Genomic DNA, 23,769 nt, shown 5'->3' with positions numbered 1-23,769 from the left:
TGAAGACTCACCCAGCTGAAGAGATGAATCAAAATGAAGAATTCATTACAGAGAAATGAAGCAATGCTGAAAGTGATCAGTGGTGAACTTTTTTTTTCTATTTTATTTTATTTTTTTTCTGCTTTATAACAAATTTAATCAGTTATACATATACATATGTTCCCATATCCCCTCCCTTTTGCGTCTCCCTCCCACCCTCCCTATCCTACCCCTCCAGGCGGTCACAAAGCACTGAGCTGATCTCCCTGTGCTATGCGGCTGCTTCCCACTAGCTATCTACCTTACATTTGGTAGTGTATATATGTCCATGCCGCTCTTTCGCTTTGTCACAGCTTACCCTTCCCCCTCCCCATATCCTCAAGTCCATTCTCTAGTAGGTCTGTGTCTTTATTCCTGTCTTACCCCTATGTTCTTCATGACATTTTATTTTCTTAAATTCCATATATATGTCAGCATACAGTATTTGTCTTTCTCTTTCTGACTTACTTCACTCTGTATGACAGACTCTAGGTCCATCCACCTCATTACAAATAGCTCAGTTTCGTTTCTTTTTATGGCTGAGTAATATTCCATTGTATATATGTGCCACATCTTCTTTATCCATTCATCCGATGATGGACACTTAGGTTGTTTCCATCTCCGGGCTATTGTAAATAGGGCTTCTATGAACATTTTGGCACATGACTCTTTTTGAATTATGGTTTTCTCAGGGTATATGCCCAGTAGTGGGATTGCTGGGTCATATGGTAGTTCTATTTTTAGTTTTTTAAGGAACCTCCATACCGTTCTCCATAGTGGCTGTACCAATTCACATTCCCACCAGCAGTGCAAGAGTGTTCCCTTTTCTCCACACCCTCTCCAGCATTTATTGTTTCTAGATTTCTTGATGATGGCCATTCTGACTGGTGTGAGATGATATCTCATTGTAGTTTTGATTTGCATTTCTCTAATGATTAATGATGTTGAGCATTCTTTCATGTGTTTGTTGGCAGTCTGTATATCTTCTTTGGAGAAATGCCTATTTAAGTCTTCTGCCCATTTTTGGATTGGGTTGTTTGTTTTTTTGTTATTGAGCTGCATGAGCTGCTTATAAATTTTGGAGATTAATCCTTTGTCAGTTGCTTCATTGCAAATATTTTCTCCCATTCTGAGGGTTGTCTTTTGGTCTTGTTTATGGTTTCCTTTGCTGTGCAAAAGCTTTGAAGTTTCATTAGGTCCCATTTGTTTATCTTTGTTTTTATTTCCATTTCACAAGTACACAGCAGCTAGAAAGTATATTCAACCTCTGTACCTTCTTGAAAAATTCACTTGAAGACTCACCCAGCTGAAGAGATGAATCAAAATGAAGAATTCATTACAGAGAAATGAAGCAATGCTGAAAGTGATCAGTGGTGAACTTTGAAGTCAGTTTAACACAACACTCATCTAAATAGAAAATTTAGTTACAAGGTGGAAAAAAAAAAGGCCAAAAGTTAATTTTGGAATGAAAGGCATGAAAAGAAAAAACAATTGTATTTTTTGTCTTTTTGACTAAAGAGGTGTCATTTTATTCATGACTTGGTGATCAGATAGGTTAAAGAAGTGTTCATAAAAAATAAATTGGACTTGATTAAAATTTAAAACTTGTGTGCACCAAAAAACACACTATCAACATAGTAAAAAGGTTGCTCACGGAATTGGGAAAAACATTTGCAATTCGTATATCTGATGAGAGATGACTATCCATAATATATGAAGAAGTCTTACAGTTCAACAACAGCAAAAAGCAATCTAATTTTTAAATGAGTACAGAATCTGAAGAGACATTTCTCCAGGAAAGATACAGATGGCCAAAAAGAACGTGAAAAGATGTTTTACATCATTAGTCATGAAGGAAATGCAAATAAAAACTATAAAGAGATACCACTTCATACCCATTAGGATGGCTTTTATGAAATAAAAAAGAGCACGGGTTGGCAGGGATATGGTGAAATTGGAACTCTTGTGTATTGCTGATGGGAATGTAAAATGGTATAGCCACTGTGGAAAACAGTGTAGTGGTTCCTCAAAAAATTAAGCATAGAATTACTATATGATCTAGCAATTCTGCTTCTAAGTATATAACCAAAAGAATTGAAAGCAGGGATTTGAACAGATTTTGAACAGCCAGGTTCATAGCAGCATTATTAACAATAGCCAAAGGGTGAGAACAATCCAGATGTCTATCAACTGATGAATGGATCAATACAATGTGATACATACATACAATAGAATATTATTCAGCCTTAAAAAGGAGTGAAGTTTTGGGGCTTCTCTGGTGGCGCAGTGGTTGAGAGTCCGCCTGCCGATGCAGGGGACACGGATTCATGCCCCAGTCCGGGAAGATCCCACGTGCCATGGAGCGGCTGGGCCCGTGAGCCATGGCTGCTGGGCCTGCGTGTCCGGAGCCTGTGCTCCGCAGCGGGAGAGGCCACAACAGTGAGAGGCCCTTGTAACGCAAAAAAAAAAAAAAAAGAAAAAAGAAAAAAAAAGGAGTGAATTTCTGACACATGCTACACTATGGATGGACTTTGAAGGCATTGTGCTAAGTAATACAAGCCAGTCACAAAAGGTTTGGAGGAGGAGGGAAAGCGAGTTATTGTTTAGTAGGTACAGAGTTTCCATTTGGGAAAATGAGTTAATTCTGGAGATGGATGGTGTGATGGTTGCACAACAATGTGAATATACTTAATGCTTTAACTTCTATACTTAAAAATGTTTAAAATGGTAAATTTTATGTATATTTTACCACAATGGAAAAAAGCTACCAAAAAAAAAACTCAAAAAGAATTTTAAAACTAGATATCTGTCTTCCAAATTATTGTTGAGTATATAAAATTAGCAAAATAACATAGAACAAGAACAGGAAACGAGGGGCTTCCATGGTGGTGCACTGGTTAAGAATCTGCCTGCCATCGCAGGGGACACAGGTTCAAGCCCTGGTCCAGGAAGATCCCACATGCCGTGGAGCAGCTAAGTCCATGCACCACAACTACTGAGCCCGCATGCCACGACTACTGAAGCCTGCGAGCCTAGAGCCCATGCTCTGCAACAAGAGATGCCACTGCAATGAGAAGCCCGCGCACCACAAGGAAGAGTAGCCCCTGCTTGCCGCAACTAGAGAAAACCCACACATAGCAACAAAGACCCAACGCAGCCAAAAAAAAAACAAAAACAGGAAACAAGATACTTTAAGATAGCATAAATAAGTCAGATGAATGGATTACGATGAAATATCTTTAACTATGATAAGTAATTTTGGCATACATTGGCATTATGTCACACATACATTTAAACAAGTTCAATTACATGTATTTAACAAAAAGAGAAGAGGAGAATGAATCTTAAAAGTACAAGTGTGTTGTACCCTCCACACTCTTTTGTTTTTTCCTCCACACTCTTATCAGCATATTATCATGAGAGAGTTTGAAATGAGAGGTGGGAAACCTCAGTTCTCGAAGTTCAGTGTCCACATTTAACTTTTATAGTTTAAGCATCTTTTAACTTGCTTCCCTGAGTGTGATTCTAGAGTTTAAGTGTTTTTAGTACAATGTGGTCTCTAAACACAAGTCAGGTACTTCATCAGGTGCTTAGATGCAGGCACAGTGATTTGTTACAAGCCAGGGGGAAAAAGTGGGCTCTGATGGATTTATTGAGCAGACAAGATGTCAATTTCAACCTTCAAGGATGATTTTGACCCTGCATGTTTTTTCACTTTATATGCTGACTTTAAATTCCATTTAAATAAAATATATCTCTATTTGAGTGTGAAAAAAAGATATTGAAACTATATACATTTTGATCCCACTATACATTCATTTAGAAGGATCTATAACCAAAGTATGGTCGAGTTTTTTGGTTTGTTTGTTTTCTGCTTACTTTTCTGAATTTTCTGCAATGACCAGGTTATTTTTTTTTTTAAGGTCACAGAAACTTTCAGCTTATGTTCATCTTTTCTTCAACCAAAAAAGTATTAAAGTTCTTATCGTGTTTCTGGCAGATACTATGCTAGGTGCTACATTTATAAGGCTGTGCAAAATAAACATGCCCCCTATGATCATGTTCAAGTGGGGAGACACATATTAACAAATAGATACAAATAAGTACATAATTACAAATGATGAGTTAGGAAAATAAAGAAGAGTTTTAAGAAAGTAAAAGGATCCAGTTTAGTTTTAGGAGCCCATGAAGGCCTTTCCAAAGAAGAAACTTTTGAGCTGAGATCTAGAGGCTATAGATAAGTTAGGCAAGCAGAGAGTGGGGAGTGAGAGTGTTCTGGCGGAAGGGAACAGAATGGGAGGAGCTCCAGAAACAGGAAAGTTTGATGCATTTGACAAGTGAGAAGAAGGCAGTGTGGGTAGAGCAGAGCTGTTGCTATACATGGTTAAAGATAGGTAGGTTCAAGATGATCCAGGGTTGTGTAAACCATATTAAGGCATTTGAACTTTCTTCTAGTAGGCAACTGTGGTTTGATTTACATTTGTAAATTTTTTTCAGGCTGCTATATAGAGAATAGCTTGTGGATGGAAAGGCAGGGAGCCCAGGTGCAGGGAGGGTCAAGAAGTAGAAGTGAGGATACCAGTTAGCTGAAGGCTGTTGCAGTAATTAGTGTCAGAGATGGTAGCACCTAGGATTAGAGTGATGATGACAGAGATGGAGAAGAGTGGACACATTCAACTTATTTTTAGGAAATGGTTCTTCCTGGACTTGGTAGTAGAATATGGAGAGTAAGGGAGAAGGAAGTGAAAAAAAAAAAAGATTCCTAGTTTTCTAGAATAAGCAACTGGGTAAATAAAGGTGCCATTTACTGAAATGGAGAAGCCTGAGGAAGAGGCAGATTTGGAGAAGATGGTCAAAATATCTGCTTTGGACATGTTAAAAATGAGATTTCTGTTCCACATCCATGTAGAGATGTTAAACCTGCAGTTGAATGTAAACAAAGTCGGTTTACAGTTGAATTTGTATGCAAGGGCACTATCTAGAAGGTGGCTCTGTTCACGTCATAAACATATGCCATTTTTTATGAAAACATCCAGGTGTGAAGATTCCAAATCTCCTGTTAGAGTTCTGGAGCAATAATGTTAACTCTCTTCCTGCCCGAAACGTAAATCTTCACACATTCTGCAGCTGTGCACAGATGCAGGAAAATAACTACACATACATTCAATAGCATATACACATATGTGTGGCTACACTCTCTTTCAACTGCTTCTCAGCTCCAAGGAGGTTGATTCTCTTGTACATCCATTCACTGCTCTCAGGAACTTAATTATTCTTCCTTACCTAACTCTGAACCTGACATAATCACCTCTCTTGGAGAATAAAGGGAGGTGGTGAAGAGACTCTCACGTATAGTTGTTTGTGTTGTATCATAATATATAAAACAAATTTTTTTTTTATGAGGAAGGGACATCTTTTTCTGATTTTTCCTCCAAATGCTTTAGAGGCTAGCTGTGTCCTGAATGCTAGAATCTGAAGCTCAGAAAACAGGTTCCAGCTAGAGATATATATTTGTTGGTCATCCACATGTAGTGTTCCATACATTGATGATCAATGAGTTCATCCAAGAAGAGAAGAGAACCCAGTTCTGACCCCTTGAGGAACTCCAGCATTGAGAGATTTGGTGGAGGAAAGGACACTAAGGATTTACCAGAGAGGTAGGGAGCAAATAAAAGAACGTGATGCCATGGAAGCAAAGAAAAGCTGAGTGTACATATGACTCAGAAGGCTTAATAGGATCCTTGCAATCTGTCCTGAAATATAACTCATGACTTATTTATATTTATACTGTACAAATGAACTGATACTTATCCAGCTTTTATTGCCATACACATTTTAGGTGCTTAGAAAATTCATGAAGTATGGAGTACCAGTTAAGAAAGAAAAGCATCTTTGTAGAAGATAATTCTATAGTTACTATAAACTCTTGTACATCCAGAGATGTTCTTTTGCCTCTTATATGTAACATGGATAAACTTCTCTTATCAGTTCCTATATTAGTGGATTTAAGAATATTGAAATATATTTTAAAGAAAATAAAGTTACTTTCAAATCTTGTATTACTTTATCAAATTTTCCTTACAATGTTTTGTCTTTTGTATTATTGTCAGATTAAGCTTCCTAAAATGTAACTGATTGCAGTTCCCTTTATTAAAAAATCCTTAATGATGTTGCATTTCATGTACAGTAAAATTTACACTCTTTACCCCTTTAGCTTGGGATTCCATGCCCTGCTGAATTTTGTCCCAAACAATTTTTTTTTTTCGCGGTATGCGGGCCTCTCACTATTTTCTCCTCCTGAAAACGTTCCCTTCTAATTTATATGTTTATAAATTAATTTTGTTTATATGTTTTATATGTTTATAATCTAATTTATATGTTCCCTTCTAATTTATATGTCTCCTCTTATGTCATTTGCTTCTCTAGTATATTGTTGCAATATTGTACATTTCTGACAGCTTCAGTTTGACTGATGTCTCCTTCTGATTACCCTGTAACACTCCCATGGTAGTGCCTTTTTTATAGAAGTGGTTTAAGAGGTAAATTTTTTGTCTTTCTTCAATCTGTACTTGTGTTAACTGTACTACTTTTCCATTTTTCTGTAGGATCCAATGATGCCATTGCTCCAGACTTCCCGGCTCAGGTGCTAGGCACAAGGAATGATGACCTGGCAGACACTGTTAACATTAAACATAAAGAGGGGATCTACAGTAAGAGGGTGGTAACTAAGGCATCCTTGTCAATGGGGAAAAAAACCTTTCAGAAAGATAATGCAGGTGACTGGATTGGCTTTGTGTATTCTGTGGCTTTTTTTTTTTTTTAAAGGAACTCCTTTATTTACTTACTTATTTATTTATTTATTTATTTTTGGCTGTGTTGGGTCTTCGTTTCTGTGCGAGGGCTTTCTCTAGTTGTGGCGAGCGGGGGCCAGTCTTCATCGTGGTGCATGGGCCTCTCACTATCGCGGCCTCTCTTGTTGCGGAGCACAGGCTCCAGACGCGCAGGCTCAGTAGTTGTGGCTCACGGGCCCAGTTGCTCTGGGGCATGTGGGATCTTCCCAGACCAGGGCTCAAATCCGTGTCCCCTGCATTGGCAGGCAGATTCTCAACCACTGCGCCACCAGGGAAGCCCTCTGTGTCGTTTTTTTTTCCTGTTCATCTTAAATGAGAGTATTGTCCAGGCTTTCTTTTTTTTTTCTGCTTTGTTAATGCAAACTTTTCTCCTAGCTGTTTTATTGGATATGTACAAGAAGTAAAATATAAAATCTTTTTAAATGCTTTAGATTTTTTAAAACTGTAGACTTTATTTTCACTATGGGAAACATATTGCAACTTTTGAAATGAAATAATATCCATTTAAGTATGTTTTAAAGACTAAAATTCGTAGAAAATCTTGATTAAAATGCCTCATGAATTTATCTGTCAGATGGTACAAACTAATGTCTCATAGGTTGGATTCTGCAGGAAAGTGTATGGCTCACATGGTGTTTTAAATTTTTTTAAATTTTGCTGCCAAGATCTAAAAATAAGATTTTGGGCTTCCCTTGAGAAGTCAGCATATGTAGTTGCACTCAACTTGTATTCCTCCATGGCAGTTATCAGTTGACCCTGAGGCATGCTTGTCCTCTGCAGAGAGGACATACATTCTCCTGTTGGCTTCAGTCCCCACGAGTCTCGGACTCAATCCACTTCATACATCTACCTTGTCAGTCTGGTGACTGTGGGTATTTGAGTTTTCATCCTTGCCCCCAGATACAGGTCCCACTGTTTTATAAAAGCTTTTAATCTTTAGGAATCTGCATGATTTTTTTCCTTTGCATCCCTGACATTGTGCTTCTTTAACTGATGCACAATAGTATTTATTAAATGAAAATTCCAGGAGCCACTGAAAATTCTACATGTATACTTGCGTGTGTTGCTTTGTTGCATTTACAGTTTTTTATTCCTGTGCATAGCTATTAGCCAAGTAGGACCTACTGATCCCGGGGCAGTATTCAAACATAGGCTGGCTCTATGTTCCGGTTTTGGCATAGTGTTAATGACTTCATGTGATGTTAATGCTTTTATGAGGAAACCGAATGAAAGACTGCTTGCTAAAGTGCACACATTTATTCTTCCACATAACTTTTTGTTGCACTGAAAAGCATTTTGAAGTCTTTTGAAATAAGATAAAAGAAGCACATCTGCCAGTTAACATTGAGGCTGCCATGTAAATAGAAAGGCAAATATTTTTGCAAAATGTAGTTCATAAATGAAAACTCTCATATACTAGCTATGTACTAGTGGCAATTTGGTACATATAGATAACCCTGTGATCCCACTGTCAGACAATTGAGAAGGAGGTGGATATGGAAAAATTGGCAGGGAACAAAGTGATAGACTAAGGGAACTCCATCAGAAGTCTGCACAATGAACTTACCAAATATAACTCCCCTCTAGTGTGCATTTGGTAAGGATGATGTGTGTGAAATAAAGTTGGGCTTTGTTCACTGAGGGACCCCTATAACCTCCCACGTGTTATGTGGGTCTACTGCTACTATTATTGTTGGTCTATTTCCAGACTTTACATCCTAAGGAAAAGTCCTCCTATTTCACCGTTGGAGAAGCCCAGCCTCAGAGCCTCTCACTTTAAAGGATTAAGAAGAATAGAGGGAAGGTACCTGCTGGGGAAAATTGAATAGTGACTTTTGTATAATAGCTAAGTGGGCCCATTAAATATATCAGAAGTAAAAATCTCAGTAGAAGGATTGGAATATAAAAGTGAGAAAATCTGTTAGGAAACAGAACATAAAAAGAAGGGAAAAGGAAAAAAAATTCAAGATTGGCCCCAGAGGGACAACATCAAAGAACAGGTGTTCCATGGAGATAATAGAGAAGATAGAAAAGAAAAACTCAAAGGACTAGTATAGGAACAAATTCCAAAACTGAAGGATATGAATTTCCATGTTAATAGGAACTGTCATGTACATAAAAATCCACACCAAGGCACATGACCTTGAAATTTTGAAACACTGGCAAGGAAAGAGATTCTGAAAGCTTCCAGAAAGAAAGCAGCTACCATATAAAGAAATGCAAATTAGACTGACATTAAGCTTTTCAAAAATCATACATGGAACTAGAAACCAAAGGAGTAATGCCTTGAAATTCTGAGGGAAAATTATTTCACTAAATAAAACGAAGGAGTAGATTTAACTTTTTTTAAAGGAAAACATGGGATGGAGGAAATGGGGCCAATATAGAAGAGAGGGGAAAGGAATTGCCATTGCAGCAGTGGTACAGAAGATCTAGAACAAGTTCAGATTGAGGACTAAGAAAAAGGTCCAGTTGATAGAATACCTTATGTAGTTGACTGTATTTAGAAGAGATTTTCAATTCTATTTACATTTATGAGGATGATGTAGGGATTGGTATATAGAAACATAGCAAATGCAAAAATAGGCAATTATTAACTCCTCAGTAAAAGCAAAACTTTGTAAAAGAAAATAAATATGATTACAGTATACTAGTTGGTTTAACTGTGAATAATAGAAACATAACACAATCACTGAATATTGATTTAATCATCATGACTACAACTTACATAATATATAAACAGTGAACATTAATATAGGGCTAAAACTTTTCAGAAGATATATTGAGGGAATATGGGTGTGACAGGAAAGTTCTATAAAAGGTAAACCCATATTGATCATAAAAGGAAATAAAAAAATAATTTCTGGAACTAAAAAGGATACAGCAATATAAAGGCATGTTATTTGGAAGCAAGGATAGTGATACTAGAAGAAATGGCTAAATAAATCGGTGGTTTTTGAAAACTGTTGATTTCTGTTATAAGTTTACTGGAACTATTTGACTTTCAAAACCATTTGTATATGTTCTTTTGATTAGATTACAGTTTATTTTGCCTTACCTCCCAAAACATGGAAGAGATAGAAAATGATATATTTGGCAAATACTAACTAAAATAAAGCTAATGAGCAATGTTAATATTGACAAAATAAAATTCCAGGCCAAAAAATATTAATATATATTATGAGTTTACCGTGTAATAACAAAAGGCTCAAATATACCAATAAGATAAAATTTGAGTTTATTTTCTTTTACTCAAACTTGTATGCAGGAAAAATGACAGGAAAATATAGGTAAACCCAACAATACATATCTATCAGAAACTGAGAGACAGACCAGGAAAGAAAATTAAAGTAGACGAGATTTTAAAATGGAATTTAAAAGTTTGACTTACTATAGAGAACTTTTCATTTTTTAAAGAACACACGGAACACTTAGAAAAATTGATGAAGCTGTTGGTTTTGAAGAATTGATGTTCAAACAGAACAGCTTCTTTGACTACAGTGTAGCTAAATTAGAACTCAACAATAAAAACATGGAATAACAAAATGAAACAAAAATCTGTTTTATGGGTTAAGTAGTAATCCCCCCAAAATTCAGGTCCACAGGAAACTTCAGAATGTGATGTTGTTTGGAAATAGGGTCTTTGCAGATGTCATTAGTTAAAGATCTCTAGGTTATATCATCCTGGATGTAGGGTGGGCCTTAAATCCAATGATTAGTGTACTTAAAAAAAGAGGAGAGGAGGCCACATGAAGACAGGAGCAGAGATTGGAATTATTCTGTCCAAAGCCAGGGAGCACTAGGGGTCACTAGAAGCTGGAAGAGACAAGGAAAGATTCTCCCAGATAGACTTTTGAGAGACCATGTTCCTGCTGACACTTTGATTTCAATTTATAGACTCCAGATCTGTGGGAGAATAAATTTGTTTTAAGCCGCTCAGTTTGTAGTAATTTATTGTGGCAGCCCTAGGAAACTAATATACCTAATATGTAAATATTATATATATATACTAATATAATAAACGTGTATTTGAAAATTTAAAAATGTAATTCTAAGTAACTCAGAAGTTAAAGTCATACTGGAAGTTACAATATATTTAAAACTAAATAATAATAAAATTCTGCTATCAAAATGTATAGAAGGTAGCCAAAGTGATTAGGGGTAATGTTACACCCTTAAATACAAATAATAAAAAATCGAAAAAGAATCTAGAAGATTTACACTACCAAGTATCAAAACTTATTATAAAACTAGTTATTAAGACAGTGTGATGTTGGCACAAGAATAAACAGGCTGACCATAGAAGAGAATACTCCAGATTCACATATATGGACACCTGATTTACAATAAAGGTACCACTGCAATATGGTGGGGGAAAAGATGATCTTTTCAGTAAAATGATGTTAGGTAAATTGGATGTTAGGGATAAAAAAGAACTATGACCCCCCTACATTACACTGTACACCAAAATCAATTCCATATACTTTAGATTTAAATATGAAAGGCATAGATAGATGGATAGGTCAGTCTTCTGCAAGAAAATACAGAGGAGTATGTCCTCACAATCTTGGAATGGGAAAACATTTATTAAATTGGATCCCTACCCCCAAAAAATAGTAGCCATAAAAGAAAAAACTGACAAATATGCCACATTAAATTAAGGGATTCTATTAATTAAACACCAAATAAGAGAGTAAAAGGCAAGCCACAGAGTGGGGAAGATATTTGCAATACATATCTCATAAAGGACTTCTATCCAGAATATAAAAAGAACTCATACAAATCAATATGAAAAAGTTAGTCCAATTTTTAAAAAGGACAGAAGACTTGAATAGGTACTTTTTATAAAAGACTGTCCAATAGCCAATGAACATATGCAAAATATTCAACTTAATTCATCAACAAGGAATTGCAAATTAAGACCACAATAAGATATCTCTGCATACCCATTAAAATGACTGAAATGAAAAAGTTAATACTGTGTTGGTAAGAATATAGAACAAACAGTACTTATTCACTGCTGGTAAGAATGTAAATTGGTAGAGTGACCTTGGAAAGCAATTTGCCATTATCTACTAAGTTACACAAAAGCATAACAGAGCAATTCTGTTCCTAACTATATACTCCACAGAAAAGGATTTGCATGAGCACCGAGACACACATGAATATTCTTTTTTTTTTTTACTTTTACAGTTTAATTTGCAAACAGAATTTTTATAACATTATTTTTAACCAAATCATATCTTGAAAACTGTTTATATAGAAAACCCAGGGAAAAAGTGAACTATTCATTGTGGAAGGCCTTAAATTACATTATTACAGTAGAAAATACAGGAGGTAGAAGATAACTGAAAAGACTAATGCAACATTAAATTCAAATCTATAGCTCCTGTAGCTACTTAAAACATGGTTTCAGAAACTAAGTCCAACATTTCCAGTAACCATAGAAACAGTTCAAATAAAATTTGCCATGAAAGCCCTTATATCATGCTTGATATAGGGAGGTAGGAAGATGTAAGAACCAGGACACATGAGACATGACATTTTATCTACAACTCCTGTTTGCTTTACTGAGGGTGTAGTTTCAAATTCGTCACCTTCTTCAGCTTCAGACTCAGATTCTTCTTCAGCATTTTTGAACCACTCTACAAACTTTCTTCAGCATTTTTGAGCCACTCTACAAACTTTTTCATTTGCTCAAGGAAGACACTTTTCCCCTTGGCAACATGTGCATCTTTATACCACTTGAGAATGGGTTCTTCACTCAGAACTTCAGCTTTATAAAAAAGCACCACTATTTTCTGGAAGGCTTTCATGAAATGAATGTTGTCATAGCAGTACTCCTGAATCTTCAGTAACAGAGTCAGCTCAGACTGACCTTGAGTTGTAAAGGCAGCAAGTAGAGGGCTGTATTGCTTCAAGTGCTTGATGGCTTGCTCTGCTACAAGCTCCTCTTTTTTGTTCCATTCCACGGTGCTCATTACACTGGACCATACTATTCCGATGACAGCTAATTCTGGGATGTTGTTTTTTTTCATCTCCTTGACATACAAAATTATATCCTTAAATGGATCACCACGGGACACCTGTTGTTGAAGTTCTTTCTGGAGTTCCTTACGAGCTCCTATGGTTTGCTGATTCCAAACATACTGTGAAAGCTCTTTCAAGCCTGCCTCAGTAAAATACTTTGTGAAGTGTTCAACGCTTTGTTTATTGGCAGGAAAAAGTTCCATCAGTCTGTTATCCATGCTCACTTTCCGAAGACTTGGAGCTACTGCATTGATATCTTTTTCATTTATCCATGATTTAAAGAGCTTTACAGCAAAAGCTGCTGAAACCCCTTCTTTAACCAAATTCTCATTATAAAGGCTATTAAGAATGGATGCATTAAGTGTTCCATTAGCCAGAAGAACACCAGTCAACATAGCCAGCTTGTTCCTCTCCGACTCTGAAAAACCCTTTAAGAACAGCAGCAGCTTTTTAACTTCATCTTCAAAACCTTTCTCCAGGTATTTGTAGCACCTGATTAACTTGTTAAAAACCTGAGCAAATGCTTGCATGGTCTCTAGGTCTTCTTGTGGTGCGAACACACTGACATCTGTACGCATCATGTCATCTGCCAGTGTACCACCTGGAGCCAGCATTCCACCGGCCACCAGAATGTCAAAGAATGTTTCTGCGTATCGGTGGTAATCAAGTTTTGCTCCAGAAGCATCAAGAAACTTTGCTACTGCTTCCAAATCAGTACCAGTTTCAGTTAAGCCTTGAATAATGCAGTTTTGAAACTGAGTAGGGTCAAACCTCTCTTTTTCATCTTTTTCTGTTTTTTTTTTTTTTTTGCGGTACGCAGGCCTCTCACTGCTGTGGCCTCTGCCGTTGCGGAGCACAGCCTCCGGACACGTAGGCCCAGTGGCCATGGCTCACGGGCCTAGCCGCTCCGCAGCATGTGGGATCCTCCCGGACTGGGACACAACCCCGTGTCCCCTGCATCGGCAAGCGGACTCCCAACCACTGCGCCACCAGGGATGCCCTCTTTTTCTGGCTTTAAAACGCTGGCCTGATAGCGTTGCCTTTTGCTGCTTTTGATTATTCATAAAAGACACCCGAATTTAAGGCGAAGAGAAAAGAACCAGAAATCCCAGAGGTGAGGTGGCGGCAACTGCAGCGGTGTGTCCTCTGCCACATGAATATTCTTTACAGCAGTTTTTGTAACAGCTCCAAACTGGCAATTACCCAGATGCCATTATTTTTATATTTATTATGCCATTATTTTTCCAGTAGTATGAGTGAGTTGTACCATATTAACACTGTTGAATAGTAACCAGTGAATGAGACTGAGTAAAAGACAAATATATGTTTTAGCACTTAACGAATCTTACAAATATAATGTAAGAGGAGAAAGCAAGACATAAAGGCAATGTGCTATATTATTTCATTTATATAAAGTTCAGAAATATAAGTAATTTGTTAAATTTAAAATGGGGTGTTATGCTCAGCCTGGGGGAGATAGAAAGAATGAGGGGAGAGCATATAGGGTTCTAGGCAGATTTTTTTTTTTTTAAACCTGGGTACATGTTTACTTTTTAACAATTCACTGAGTTCTCTGTGCATTTTTTGATACATGTCTTCTGATACATAATGCAAAAGATTTTTTTTTTTTTTGCGGTACGCAGGCCTCTCACTGTTGTGGCCTCTCCCGTTGCGGAGCACAGGCTCTGGATGCGCAGGCTCAGCGACCATGGCTCACCGGTTCAGCCGTTCCGCGGCATGCGGGATCTTCCTGGACCAGGGCACGAACCCGTGTCCCCTGCATCAGCAGGCGGACTCTCAACCACTGTGCCACCAGGGAAGCCCGCAAAAGATTTTTTTAAGATACTTTTTTAAAAAACAAAAAATAAGTACTTAGAAATGAATCTAACAAAGGACATGCAAAACTAATGTAGAGAAAATGATAAAGCTTCATTGAAATATATTAAGGAAAGCTTACATAAATTCAGTGAATCGCTACTCAAAATTCCAGTAGATTTTTTCATGGAACTTGACAGGCTGATTCCAAAATTTTTTGGAAAATCAAGAAGTATTTTTAAAGAATAAGGTAAGGGAACTTGCCATACCAGACATCAAAAAACTGTGTGTGTGTGTGTGTGTGTGTGTGTGTGTGTGTGTGTGTGTGTGTGTGTATATATATACATATTTAAAATTTATATATAATTTATATATATATAAAATATATATATTTAAGACCTCACTTGCAAAGGAATAAACAAAGAAATGTGGAACGTGTTGATCCAGAAACACACCCATGAATGTGGAAACTAATATATGATACAGATGACATAACAATCCTGGAGAAAGGGTGATCTATTCAGTAGTGTTTGGGCCATTGATTATATATGTAAGAAAAAATAAAATCAGATCCCTGCTGCACATTAAACAAAAGTGTAGTCCAAATGATATTAAATGTAAAAAGGAAAACTTTAAGCTTTTAGAATTTAGATGACTGTCCTTTGACCATGAAAGAATGATTTCTTAAATAAGACACACAAAGCACAGACTATGAAGGAAAAAGAAAATAAATGGTATTATTAAAATGGAAAATTTTGTGCACCAGAAGACATCATAAATAATTCAAAGACAAGACACAGACTGAGAGAAGGTATTTGAAACTCATACAACCTACAAAGAAATTTATAGTAATGTTCATTGTAATGCTTTTCAATATTAAAAAATTAGAAATAGCCTAAAGTTTACCAATAGGTGAAAATTGATATATTAATTCCATAGAACTCTACATAACACTGAGAATGAGTTAATTAGAGTCACTATGAGTAAATCCCCCAATCGTAATACTGAGTGTAAAAGGCAAGTTACTTAAAGGTACACAGATTATTATACCCTTTATATAAAGTTTAAAGACATGCAAAACAATCCAGTACGTTGTTGACTAATACATGCAGCACTGTATAGTAAAAAGTTCAAGAACATCCTTGAGATTGACGAACTCTAAATTGAGCTTAAGGTTGCTGCTGAAAAGAGAATGGTATTGAGACTTTACACGGGGTATCATTATCATTATATCATTATATCTGTAATGTTTTATTTCTTAAGCTCTATAGTAGACACATTGGTGTTCATTATGTTGTTTTTAGTAATCACTATTGCCTTTCTGACTGCTTTGTTGAAAAATATTCATTCTTAGAGATAGGAGATGAATCTCTTGTCAATCCATTGTAAAAAACATAACCATATTAACTGCTTGATAACTGTATCCTAGTTGTTGTATGGGTGATTTTTAATTTATTTACCAACATTATTATTTTGCACTTGGCGTTTTCTCATACAATAAAAAAGAAAAGAGGACTTCTCTGGTGGCGCAGTCGTTGAGAGTCCGCCTGCCGATGCAGAGGACACTGGTCCAGGAAGATCCCACATGCCGCGGAGCGGCTGGGTCCGTGAGCCATGTTCACTGAGCCTGCGCGTCCAGAGACTGTGCTCCGCGATGGGAGAGGCCACAACAGTGAGAGGCCCGTGTACCGCCAAAAAAAAAAAAAAAAAAGCTGATTTTAAAAAACCAATAAGGTAGATAAATCTCTCTAGCAAGTATGACCAAGAAAAACAGAAAGAAAATAGAAAACATTAGACAAATTTAACCTCAGGAGATTTTTAAAAATTATATAAATACTATATATAAAATCTAGATGCTATAGGTGCTTTTCTAGGATTATATGAAATATCAGAATTTGCCCCCTAAGTGACAAAAATTTTGAATAGGTTTGTTCTGATGTACTTTTCTACTTTGAAAGATACCTGATCTGGATTTTTTTTTTAACTGTTGCATCAAATCAGCAAAGAACAGATTTTGTTTAAAGTGATTGTACACAGAAAAATATGGAAAACTTTCCAAACCCCCCAAAACTGTCATATGTTATAAAGTCCTTAAAACTGTCACAGCTTTTATATGGTTGAGCCTAAGAGATGCTTTTTTTCCTAATATATAATAAAGAGGTTTTTGTTTTTGTTTTTGTTTGGGGTAGAGGGGGTGGATTACTTGCTTGTATTACCTTTTCCTTCTCCCTGGGATCAAATGACTTCATTATTCCAGATGCTCAAGCTCAGGTTCTCATCACTGGGGATGAGGACCTCTCAGACAAAAACCAGAAAAAGGAGATCTACAGTAAAAGGGCAGTGACCGAGGCTGCTCTATCTGAAGAAAAAGAATCCTTGCAGAAAGACACTACAGGTAGTGGAACTGAATTATCTGCCTATTGTTTTATTCTGACCTTCTAAAATGAATATAAATAGAAAAGTATTATATATTCTTGCTCTCTTCAACCCTCCATCTTGTTCATATGTGAAATAGGGTGTTAGCAGCAACTTTTGGTATACACTGGCAGGTAAAACTAACATTTTTAAAGCCCTTTGAGATATTTTTGGAGAACTTTATGAATATTATACACAAATTAATCTCATTGCCAGAAATTCACATAATGGACTTTTAAAAACTCTACTGATAAAAACATTTGTTACCATGAGATGCTAATTCTCTAATAAAATTGTTTTACATAGGCCTTTGTTCTTCAGGAATTTAGCTTGTTTACTTCCTAACTACCTACCCAGTTAATTTACTTCGGTAGGACTGTGCTGATTAAAAATGCCTGTAAAAGTGTGTTTAGTTTAGGATAGTTTCGGCTCTGAGAGATGAAAACAAAAACAAAATGACATTGGCTTAAAGAAGACAGAAAAGAGTATCAGGGAACAAAGCTCTTTCTCTCCTGTTGCTTCAACATTTTAGCCTCCATTCTCATGCTGTAGTTATCAGACACGTATTCCAGCCAGCAAAAAGGAAAAAAAAGGAAAAAGAAAAAAGTGTATTTCTTCTTTTAAATACTTCTCAAAAGTTAAATGTACCATTCCCCTTCCATCCTATTGGCCAGACTTACTCACATGGTCACACCAACCTATGTGGCCAGGGAGGCTGGGAAATATAATCTCTATTATGGTATGCCCAGCTAAGTCAGGTTCTATTTTAGAGGAAAAGGACAGTGGATTTCACAGGACAGCTGGTAGTCTGCCACAAGTATAAATAGAAACATATTTTGGAGTATAATTAGCCACTTCTCTTTTTTTGTGTATTGCTTCCTTTTCAGAAGTTATATTGTATTCTGGGCAAATATTGTATTCGAAAGTTTACCCGCTTTTTTGCTGTTTTTTTTAATATGAGAAGATATTTTATTATTTTACTATGTAACATATTAGTGAATATACCCAATTGTATTTTCTCAAATGGCAAATGAGACGCAGGATAACATTTCTCTTTGATTCCTGAAAACCTCAATATCACCTGTCTTTTGGAGGATTCAGTTTCCTACGACATCTATGTATGATACTGTCTGCGAGGATACCAATGGTGCTTAGTAGTAAAGAACATTTTGCTAAGTTGTTCTATCATGGGTCCTTGCTCTAAGTATTCACCTTTTCTTCTAATCTGGTTTTCAGCACTAGATCGTGTGTTTCTTCATTATTCTGCACAGGATCTGGCGAGGGATAGGTTTTGTGTGTTCATACGGAATGTCCACAGAAGGGTGATAGCATACTATTGTCCTGCCATGAGATGTCAAAGCAAGCTCTACTTTGCAATTATAGTCATCTGGAAGAGAAGAATACGTAGTTTTATGACAAACACAATATAAGGCTCCATTTTGAATTGGAAATAAATGTTTCAAGATAGTTCTGCTTGATATAGCCCATTTTACTGCTGCCAATGCCATGGTGAATCAAGATGCTTATCAGGTGGTATGAAAGATGATTTGAAGAGAAACTGCTTTTAAAATCTGCTTCTCAACCCGGGTCCTTAGAGACACCTTTTTTGCTGTTTTTAAACAGATGCTTCAGAAAAAGTTTTGATCATGTTAATCTCATCAAAAAGTTTTCATTGCCTTGAAAATAAAAACTAGGACTTTGCTGGTGGTGCAATGGTTAAGAATCTGTCTGCCAATGCAGGGGACACGGGTTCGAGCCCTCCTGTGCTCCGCAACAAGAGAAGCCACCGCAATGAGAAGCCCGTGCACCACAATGAAGGGTAGCCCCGCTTGCCGCAACTAGAGAAAGCCCGCGCACAGCAATGAGCACCCAATACAACCAAATAAATTTATTTTTTAAAAAAAGGCTTCCTTGGTGGTGCAGTGGTTGAGAGTCCGCCTGCCGATGCAGGGGACACGGGTTCGTGCCCTGATCTGGGAAGATCCCACATGCCACGGAGCGGCTAGGCCCGTGAGCCATGGCAGCTGAGCCTGCGCGTCCGGAGCCTGTGCTCCGCAACAGGAGAGGCCACAACAGTGAAAGGCCCGTGTACCGCAAAAAAAAAAAAAAAAAAGAATGAAAGCGAAACTTTTTTAGCCTAGTCTTTCACAACAGTAGAATGGGCTCCCAAAGAACTTTTCAAATGCTAATTTTTCTCTCTTTTCCTTACAAATTCTATAATTATATACTTGCACTGTTTCTTAGATGTTCAGTTGCTTTCCTGATTACATTTTTTTCATATGTAGTAACCTTTGCCCAAAACGCTTTTCTCTTTGTATCTCAGTTGTTTGTGTTTTTTTTGCGATACGCGGGCCTCTCACTGTTGTGGCCTCTCCCGTTGCGGAGCACAGGCTCTGGACGCACAGGCTCAGCGGCCATGGCTCACGGGCCCAGCCGCTCCGCGGCATGTGGGATCTTCCCAGACCGGGGCACGAACCCGTGTCCCCTGCATCGGCAGGCGGACTCTCAACCACTGCGCCACCAGGGAAGCCCTCCATCTCACATTTTTTTGTTTTAAACATCTTTATTGGAGTATAATTGCTTTACAATGGTGTGTTAGTTTCTACTTTATAACAGAGTGAATCAGCTATACATATACATATATCCCCATATCTCCTCCCTCTTTCATGTCCCTCCCACCCTACCTATCCCACCCCTCTATGTGGTCACACAGCACTGAGCTGATCTCCCGGTGCTATGCAGCTGCTTCCCACTAACTATCTATTTTACATTTGGTAGTATATAAGTCCGTGCCACTCTCTCACCTCGTCCCAGCTTACCTTTCCCCCTCCCCGTGTCCTCAAGTCTGTTCTCTACGTCTGCTTCTTTATTCCTGTCCTGCATCCATCTCACTGTTTATCCAGCATAACTATCTTCTCACACTAGTAGATGCTTGAGAGGTATTTTGAAATAATTTTTGTCAGCTTCCTGTCTGAATCTTGATTTCCTTCTCTTAGGTTCCAGTGCTGCTGCTGCTTCAGAGCAGTCAGCTCAACTACAAGACATGAAGATTGATAGTCTACCAGACACTACAGCCACTAAACAGAAAGAGGAGATTCACAGTAAGAGGACAGTTCCTAAGGAAGGCTGGCCCGAAGAGAAGAAATCCTTGCAAATAGGTATTGCAGGTAATGGGGAGTGGGGTAGGGGATGTGAGAGAGAGAGAGCACGCACACGCAACACCTGTGTCTACGTGTTTCCACTTAATTCTGATGAGACTATAGTCTCACAATTTAAACAGACTTCCATTTTTAAATTTTTTGCTTTGTTATGCATATCACTTCAGTGCTTCTTTGTCTGTGTGGATGTATGTATTTATTTGTAAGATAATTGTTACTTCTGGGAAAAGATACTGGCAATTTAGAAATAAAATTACAATTAAATACCCAAGGCTGATAGTATTAGAAGTGAAGCATCATGTCTCAACACTGAAACAGGGGAAAGCTAAGGCATTCCAGATGACTGTGACAAAGACAGAAAGAACCTCAATACAAACTTCTTAAAAATTAAAATAAAAAAGACCCAAGATCAAATCTATTTATGTTTACCCATGGCTCCCTTTTTCTAATAACATAAAAGAAAAGTGTACAGGACACAAGCCGTTACTACCTAGCTGTCAAACTTTATGTCTTAGAGGAATATAGAACAGTATCCAGATAAGAAAAGAAAGGAGTCAAGAAGCTAATCTATCGATACTGTATTTTGAAGATAGTCCTTGTGCAGCTGCTAACATCCAGAATGTATTAGATGGGGCTTCCCTGGTGGCGCAGTGGTTGAGAGTCCACCTGCCGATGCAGGGGACATGGGTCCGTGTCCCGTTCCGGGAAGATCCCCTATGCCGCAGAGCGGCTGGGCCCGTGAGCCATGGCCGCTGGGCCTGCGCGTCCGGAGCCTGTGCTCTGCAACAGGAGAGGCCACAACAGTGAGAGGCCCACGTACCCCCCCACCAAAAAAAAAAAAAGAATGTATTGGATTGTTTTCCATAAGGGCACCAAGACTACACAGTGGGAAAAGAATAGTCTCTTCAACAAATGGTATTGGAAAACTGGATATCCACATGCAAAAGAATTAATTTGGACCATTACCTTTTACCATATACAAAATTAACTCAAAATGGATCAAAGATCCAAACAGAAGAGCTAAAATTATAAAACTCTTAGAAGAAAACATGGGGGAAAAGCTTCACGACATTGGATTTGTCAATGATTTCTTGGATATGACATCAAAAGTATAGGCAACAAAAGCAAAAATAAATAAATTATACTATGTCAGAATTTAAAACTCTGCTTCAAAGGACACAATCAACAGAGTTAAAAGGCAACCTGTGGAATAGGAGAAAATATTTGCAAATCATGATAAGTGATCGAACTTCTAAAACTCAACAACAAAGAAACCCAATTTAAAAATGGGTAAAGGACTCGAATAGACAGTTCTCCAGGGAGTATATATGAATGGTCAACAAGTATATGAAAAGATGCTTAATATCACTAATCATCAGAGAAATGCAAATCAAAACCACAATGAGATACTACTGCACACCTGTTAGGATGGGTACTATCAAAATAACAGAAAATAACATTTGTTGGCAAGGATGCAGAGAAATTGGAACCCTTGTGCACTGTTGGTGGAAATATAAAATGGCACAGCCATTATGGAAAACAGTATGGAGGTTCCTAAAAAATTAAAAATAAAATGACGATATGATATAGCAATCTCACTTCTGGGTGTATATCCAAAGGAATTCAAAGCAGGATCTCAGAGATATCTGCACACCCATGTTCATTGCAGCATTACTCACAATAATCAAGATATGTCCATCAGCAGATGAATGGATAAATATAATGTGATATATATACAATAGAATGTTATGCAGCCTTAAAAAAAGAAAATCCTGTCACATGCTATAACATAGGTGAATCTCAAGGACCTTGTGCTGAGTGAAATAAGCCAGTCACAAAAAGATAAACACTGTATATTCCACCTATATGAAGTATCTGAAATAGTGAAAATCATAGAAACAAAGTAGAAAAGTGGCTGCCGACGGCTGGGGAGAGAAAGGAGGGAGAATTTATTGGGTATAGAGTTTCAGTGTTGCAAGATGAAGATGTTCTAGAGATCTGTTGTGCAACAGTGTGAACATACTTAACGCTGCTGAACTGTATGCTTAAAAATTGGTTAAGATGGTAAATTTAATCTTCTGTGTTTATCACACACAAAAAAGAATGTATAAGATGAAAAAACAACATTGCAACTCTTCAGTGGGTAGTCTAGGAGACATAGCTTGGAAAAGAAAGATGGAAACATAACCTGCAGAAGCATACTCTAGACCAGGCTGCCCAGAGGAGATGAGTGGCGGGCAAGTGAGAGAAACTTCACCTGCAGCTCCCTAGCCTTCCCCATTCCTCACATTACCACCTGAACCATCCCCCTACCTCCCACCCCCATCTGTGGAAAAATTGTCTTCCATGGCACTGGTCCCTGGTGCCAAAAATGTCGGTGACCGCTGCCCTAGAGGACCCTCAAGGAGAAATGGATTATACAGAACACTAGGGAGCTTGAACACACATATTTAGCCCATGACAGACCATAGATATGAAATTAAAAAAAAAAAAGCAGAGTTAGAGAAACATCTGGAAATAGTGAGGTTGATGTGTATAAATGTTTGTATGTTTTTAAAAAAAAACCTTTCAAATGCTCATAGAACATTTTTTTCAACAGCTTTTTTGATATGTAATGCACATATATATAAGTCTCCCACTTAAAGTGTACCATTTAATGATTTTTACCCTATTCACAGATATGTGCAACCATCAACACAGTTGATTTTAGAACATTTTTATCACCTCAGAAAGAAACCTCCCCCCAAGCCCTAAGTCAACCACTGATCTACTTTGTCTCTATTATAAATTTTCCTATTCTAGACCTTAATACAAATGGAATCATTTAATGTGTGGACTTCTATGACTGGCTTCTTTTAACTCAGCATGATGTTTTCAGGTTCATCCAAGTTATGGCTTGTATCATTATTTTATTCCTTCTAATGGCTCAGTAATATTTCATCGTATGTATGTATCACATTTTGTTTATCTGTTTGTTGATGGACACTTGGTTGTTTCCACCTTTTGGCTACTATGAATAATGCTTTTATAAAATAATGATTTTATATTTATAAAATATAAATGCTTTTATATTCATGTACAGGTTTTTATATGGACAGTATGTTTTCATTTGTCTTGGGTATGTACCCAGGAATGGAATTCCTAGATCATGTGATAACTTTATATTTAATCATTTGAGGAGTTGTCAGACTGTTTGCCAAAGTGGCTGCACCATTTTACATTCCCAGTAGCAATGTATGTGGATTTCAATTTCTCTACAAACTCACCAACACTTATTATCTGACTTTTTCATTGGATCTATTCTAGTGGATGTGAATTTGTATCTCATCTTGCTTTTGATTTGCATTTGCCTCATGATTATGATGTTGAACATCTTTCTGTGTGTTTATTGGCCAGTTGTGTGTTATCCTTGGAGAAATGTGTATTAAGATCCTGGCCTGGTTTTCATTTGGGTTATTTCTCTTTTTTATTGAGTTTTAAGA

The 23,769-nt window shown here is 37.3% G+C and overlaps 2 protein-coding genes and 1 pseudogene across 9 annotated transcripts in view; 1 reads left to right on the top strand and 2 right to left on the bottom strand.

Annotated features, from left to right (window-relative positions):
• Positions 1–23,769, top strand: part of ALMS1 (ALMS1 centrosome and basal body associated protein) — a 255,741-nt gene that overhangs the window by 176,495 nt on the left and 55,477 nt on the right. For 6 of the 7 annotated variants that reach the window (XM_081253571.1, XM_081253572.1, XM_081253573.1 and 3 more), the window contains 3 exons: positions 6,624–6,794; positions 16,972–17,109; positions 20,126–20,296. In XM_081253571.1, the coding sequence (XP_081109697.1) occupies positions 6,624–6,794; positions 16,972–17,109; positions 20,126–20,296 (480 nt within the window). The remainder of the gene's footprint in view (positions 1–6,623; positions 6,795–16,971; positions 17,110–20,125; positions 20,297–23,769) is intronic. The other variant, XM_081253570.1, reaches the window with a different exon arrangement.
• LOC308627431 (eIF5-mimic protein 2-like) lies at positions 12,273–13,801 on the bottom strand. Its single transcript, XM_081253577.1, has 2 exons — positions 12,523–13,801; positions 12,273–12,490 (listed from the first exon to the last, which is right to left on the bottom strand). The coding sequence occupies exons 1-2, from the start codon at positions 13,784–13,786 to the stop codon at positions 12,324–12,326; spliced, it is 1,431 nt and encodes a 476-aa protein (XP_081109703.1). The 5' UTR covers positions 13,787–13,801; the 3' UTR covers positions 12,273–12,323.
• On the bottom strand, positions 17,147–18,724 carry LOC308627433 (large ribosomal subunit protein mL42-like; annotated as a pseudogene). Its single transcript has one exon. The product of its transcript is annotated as a large ribosomal subunit protein mL42-like (transcript).

This window comes from Mesoplodon bidens (assembly GCF_964165515.1).
Source record: "Mesoplodon bidens genome assembly, chromosome: 14".
NCBI classification, from domain to species: Eukaryota; Metazoa; Chordata; class Mammalia; order Artiodactyla; family Ziphiidae; genus Mesoplodon; species Mesoplodon bidens.
Note: the sequence above shows the minus strand (reverse complement) of the source record. Positions and strands in the feature narration are given on the sequence as shown.

Coding starts and splice junctions, on each gene's coding strand:
- LOC308627431 (XM_081253577.1), bottom strand. CDS start 13,786: ATGGCCACTGGGCCTACGTGTCCGGAGGCTGTGCTCCGCAACGGCAGA. Junction 12,491..12,522: donor GCTCAAAAATGCTGAAGAAA/GTTTGTAGAGTG, acceptor ATGCTGAAGAAG/AATCTGAGTCTGAAGCTGAA.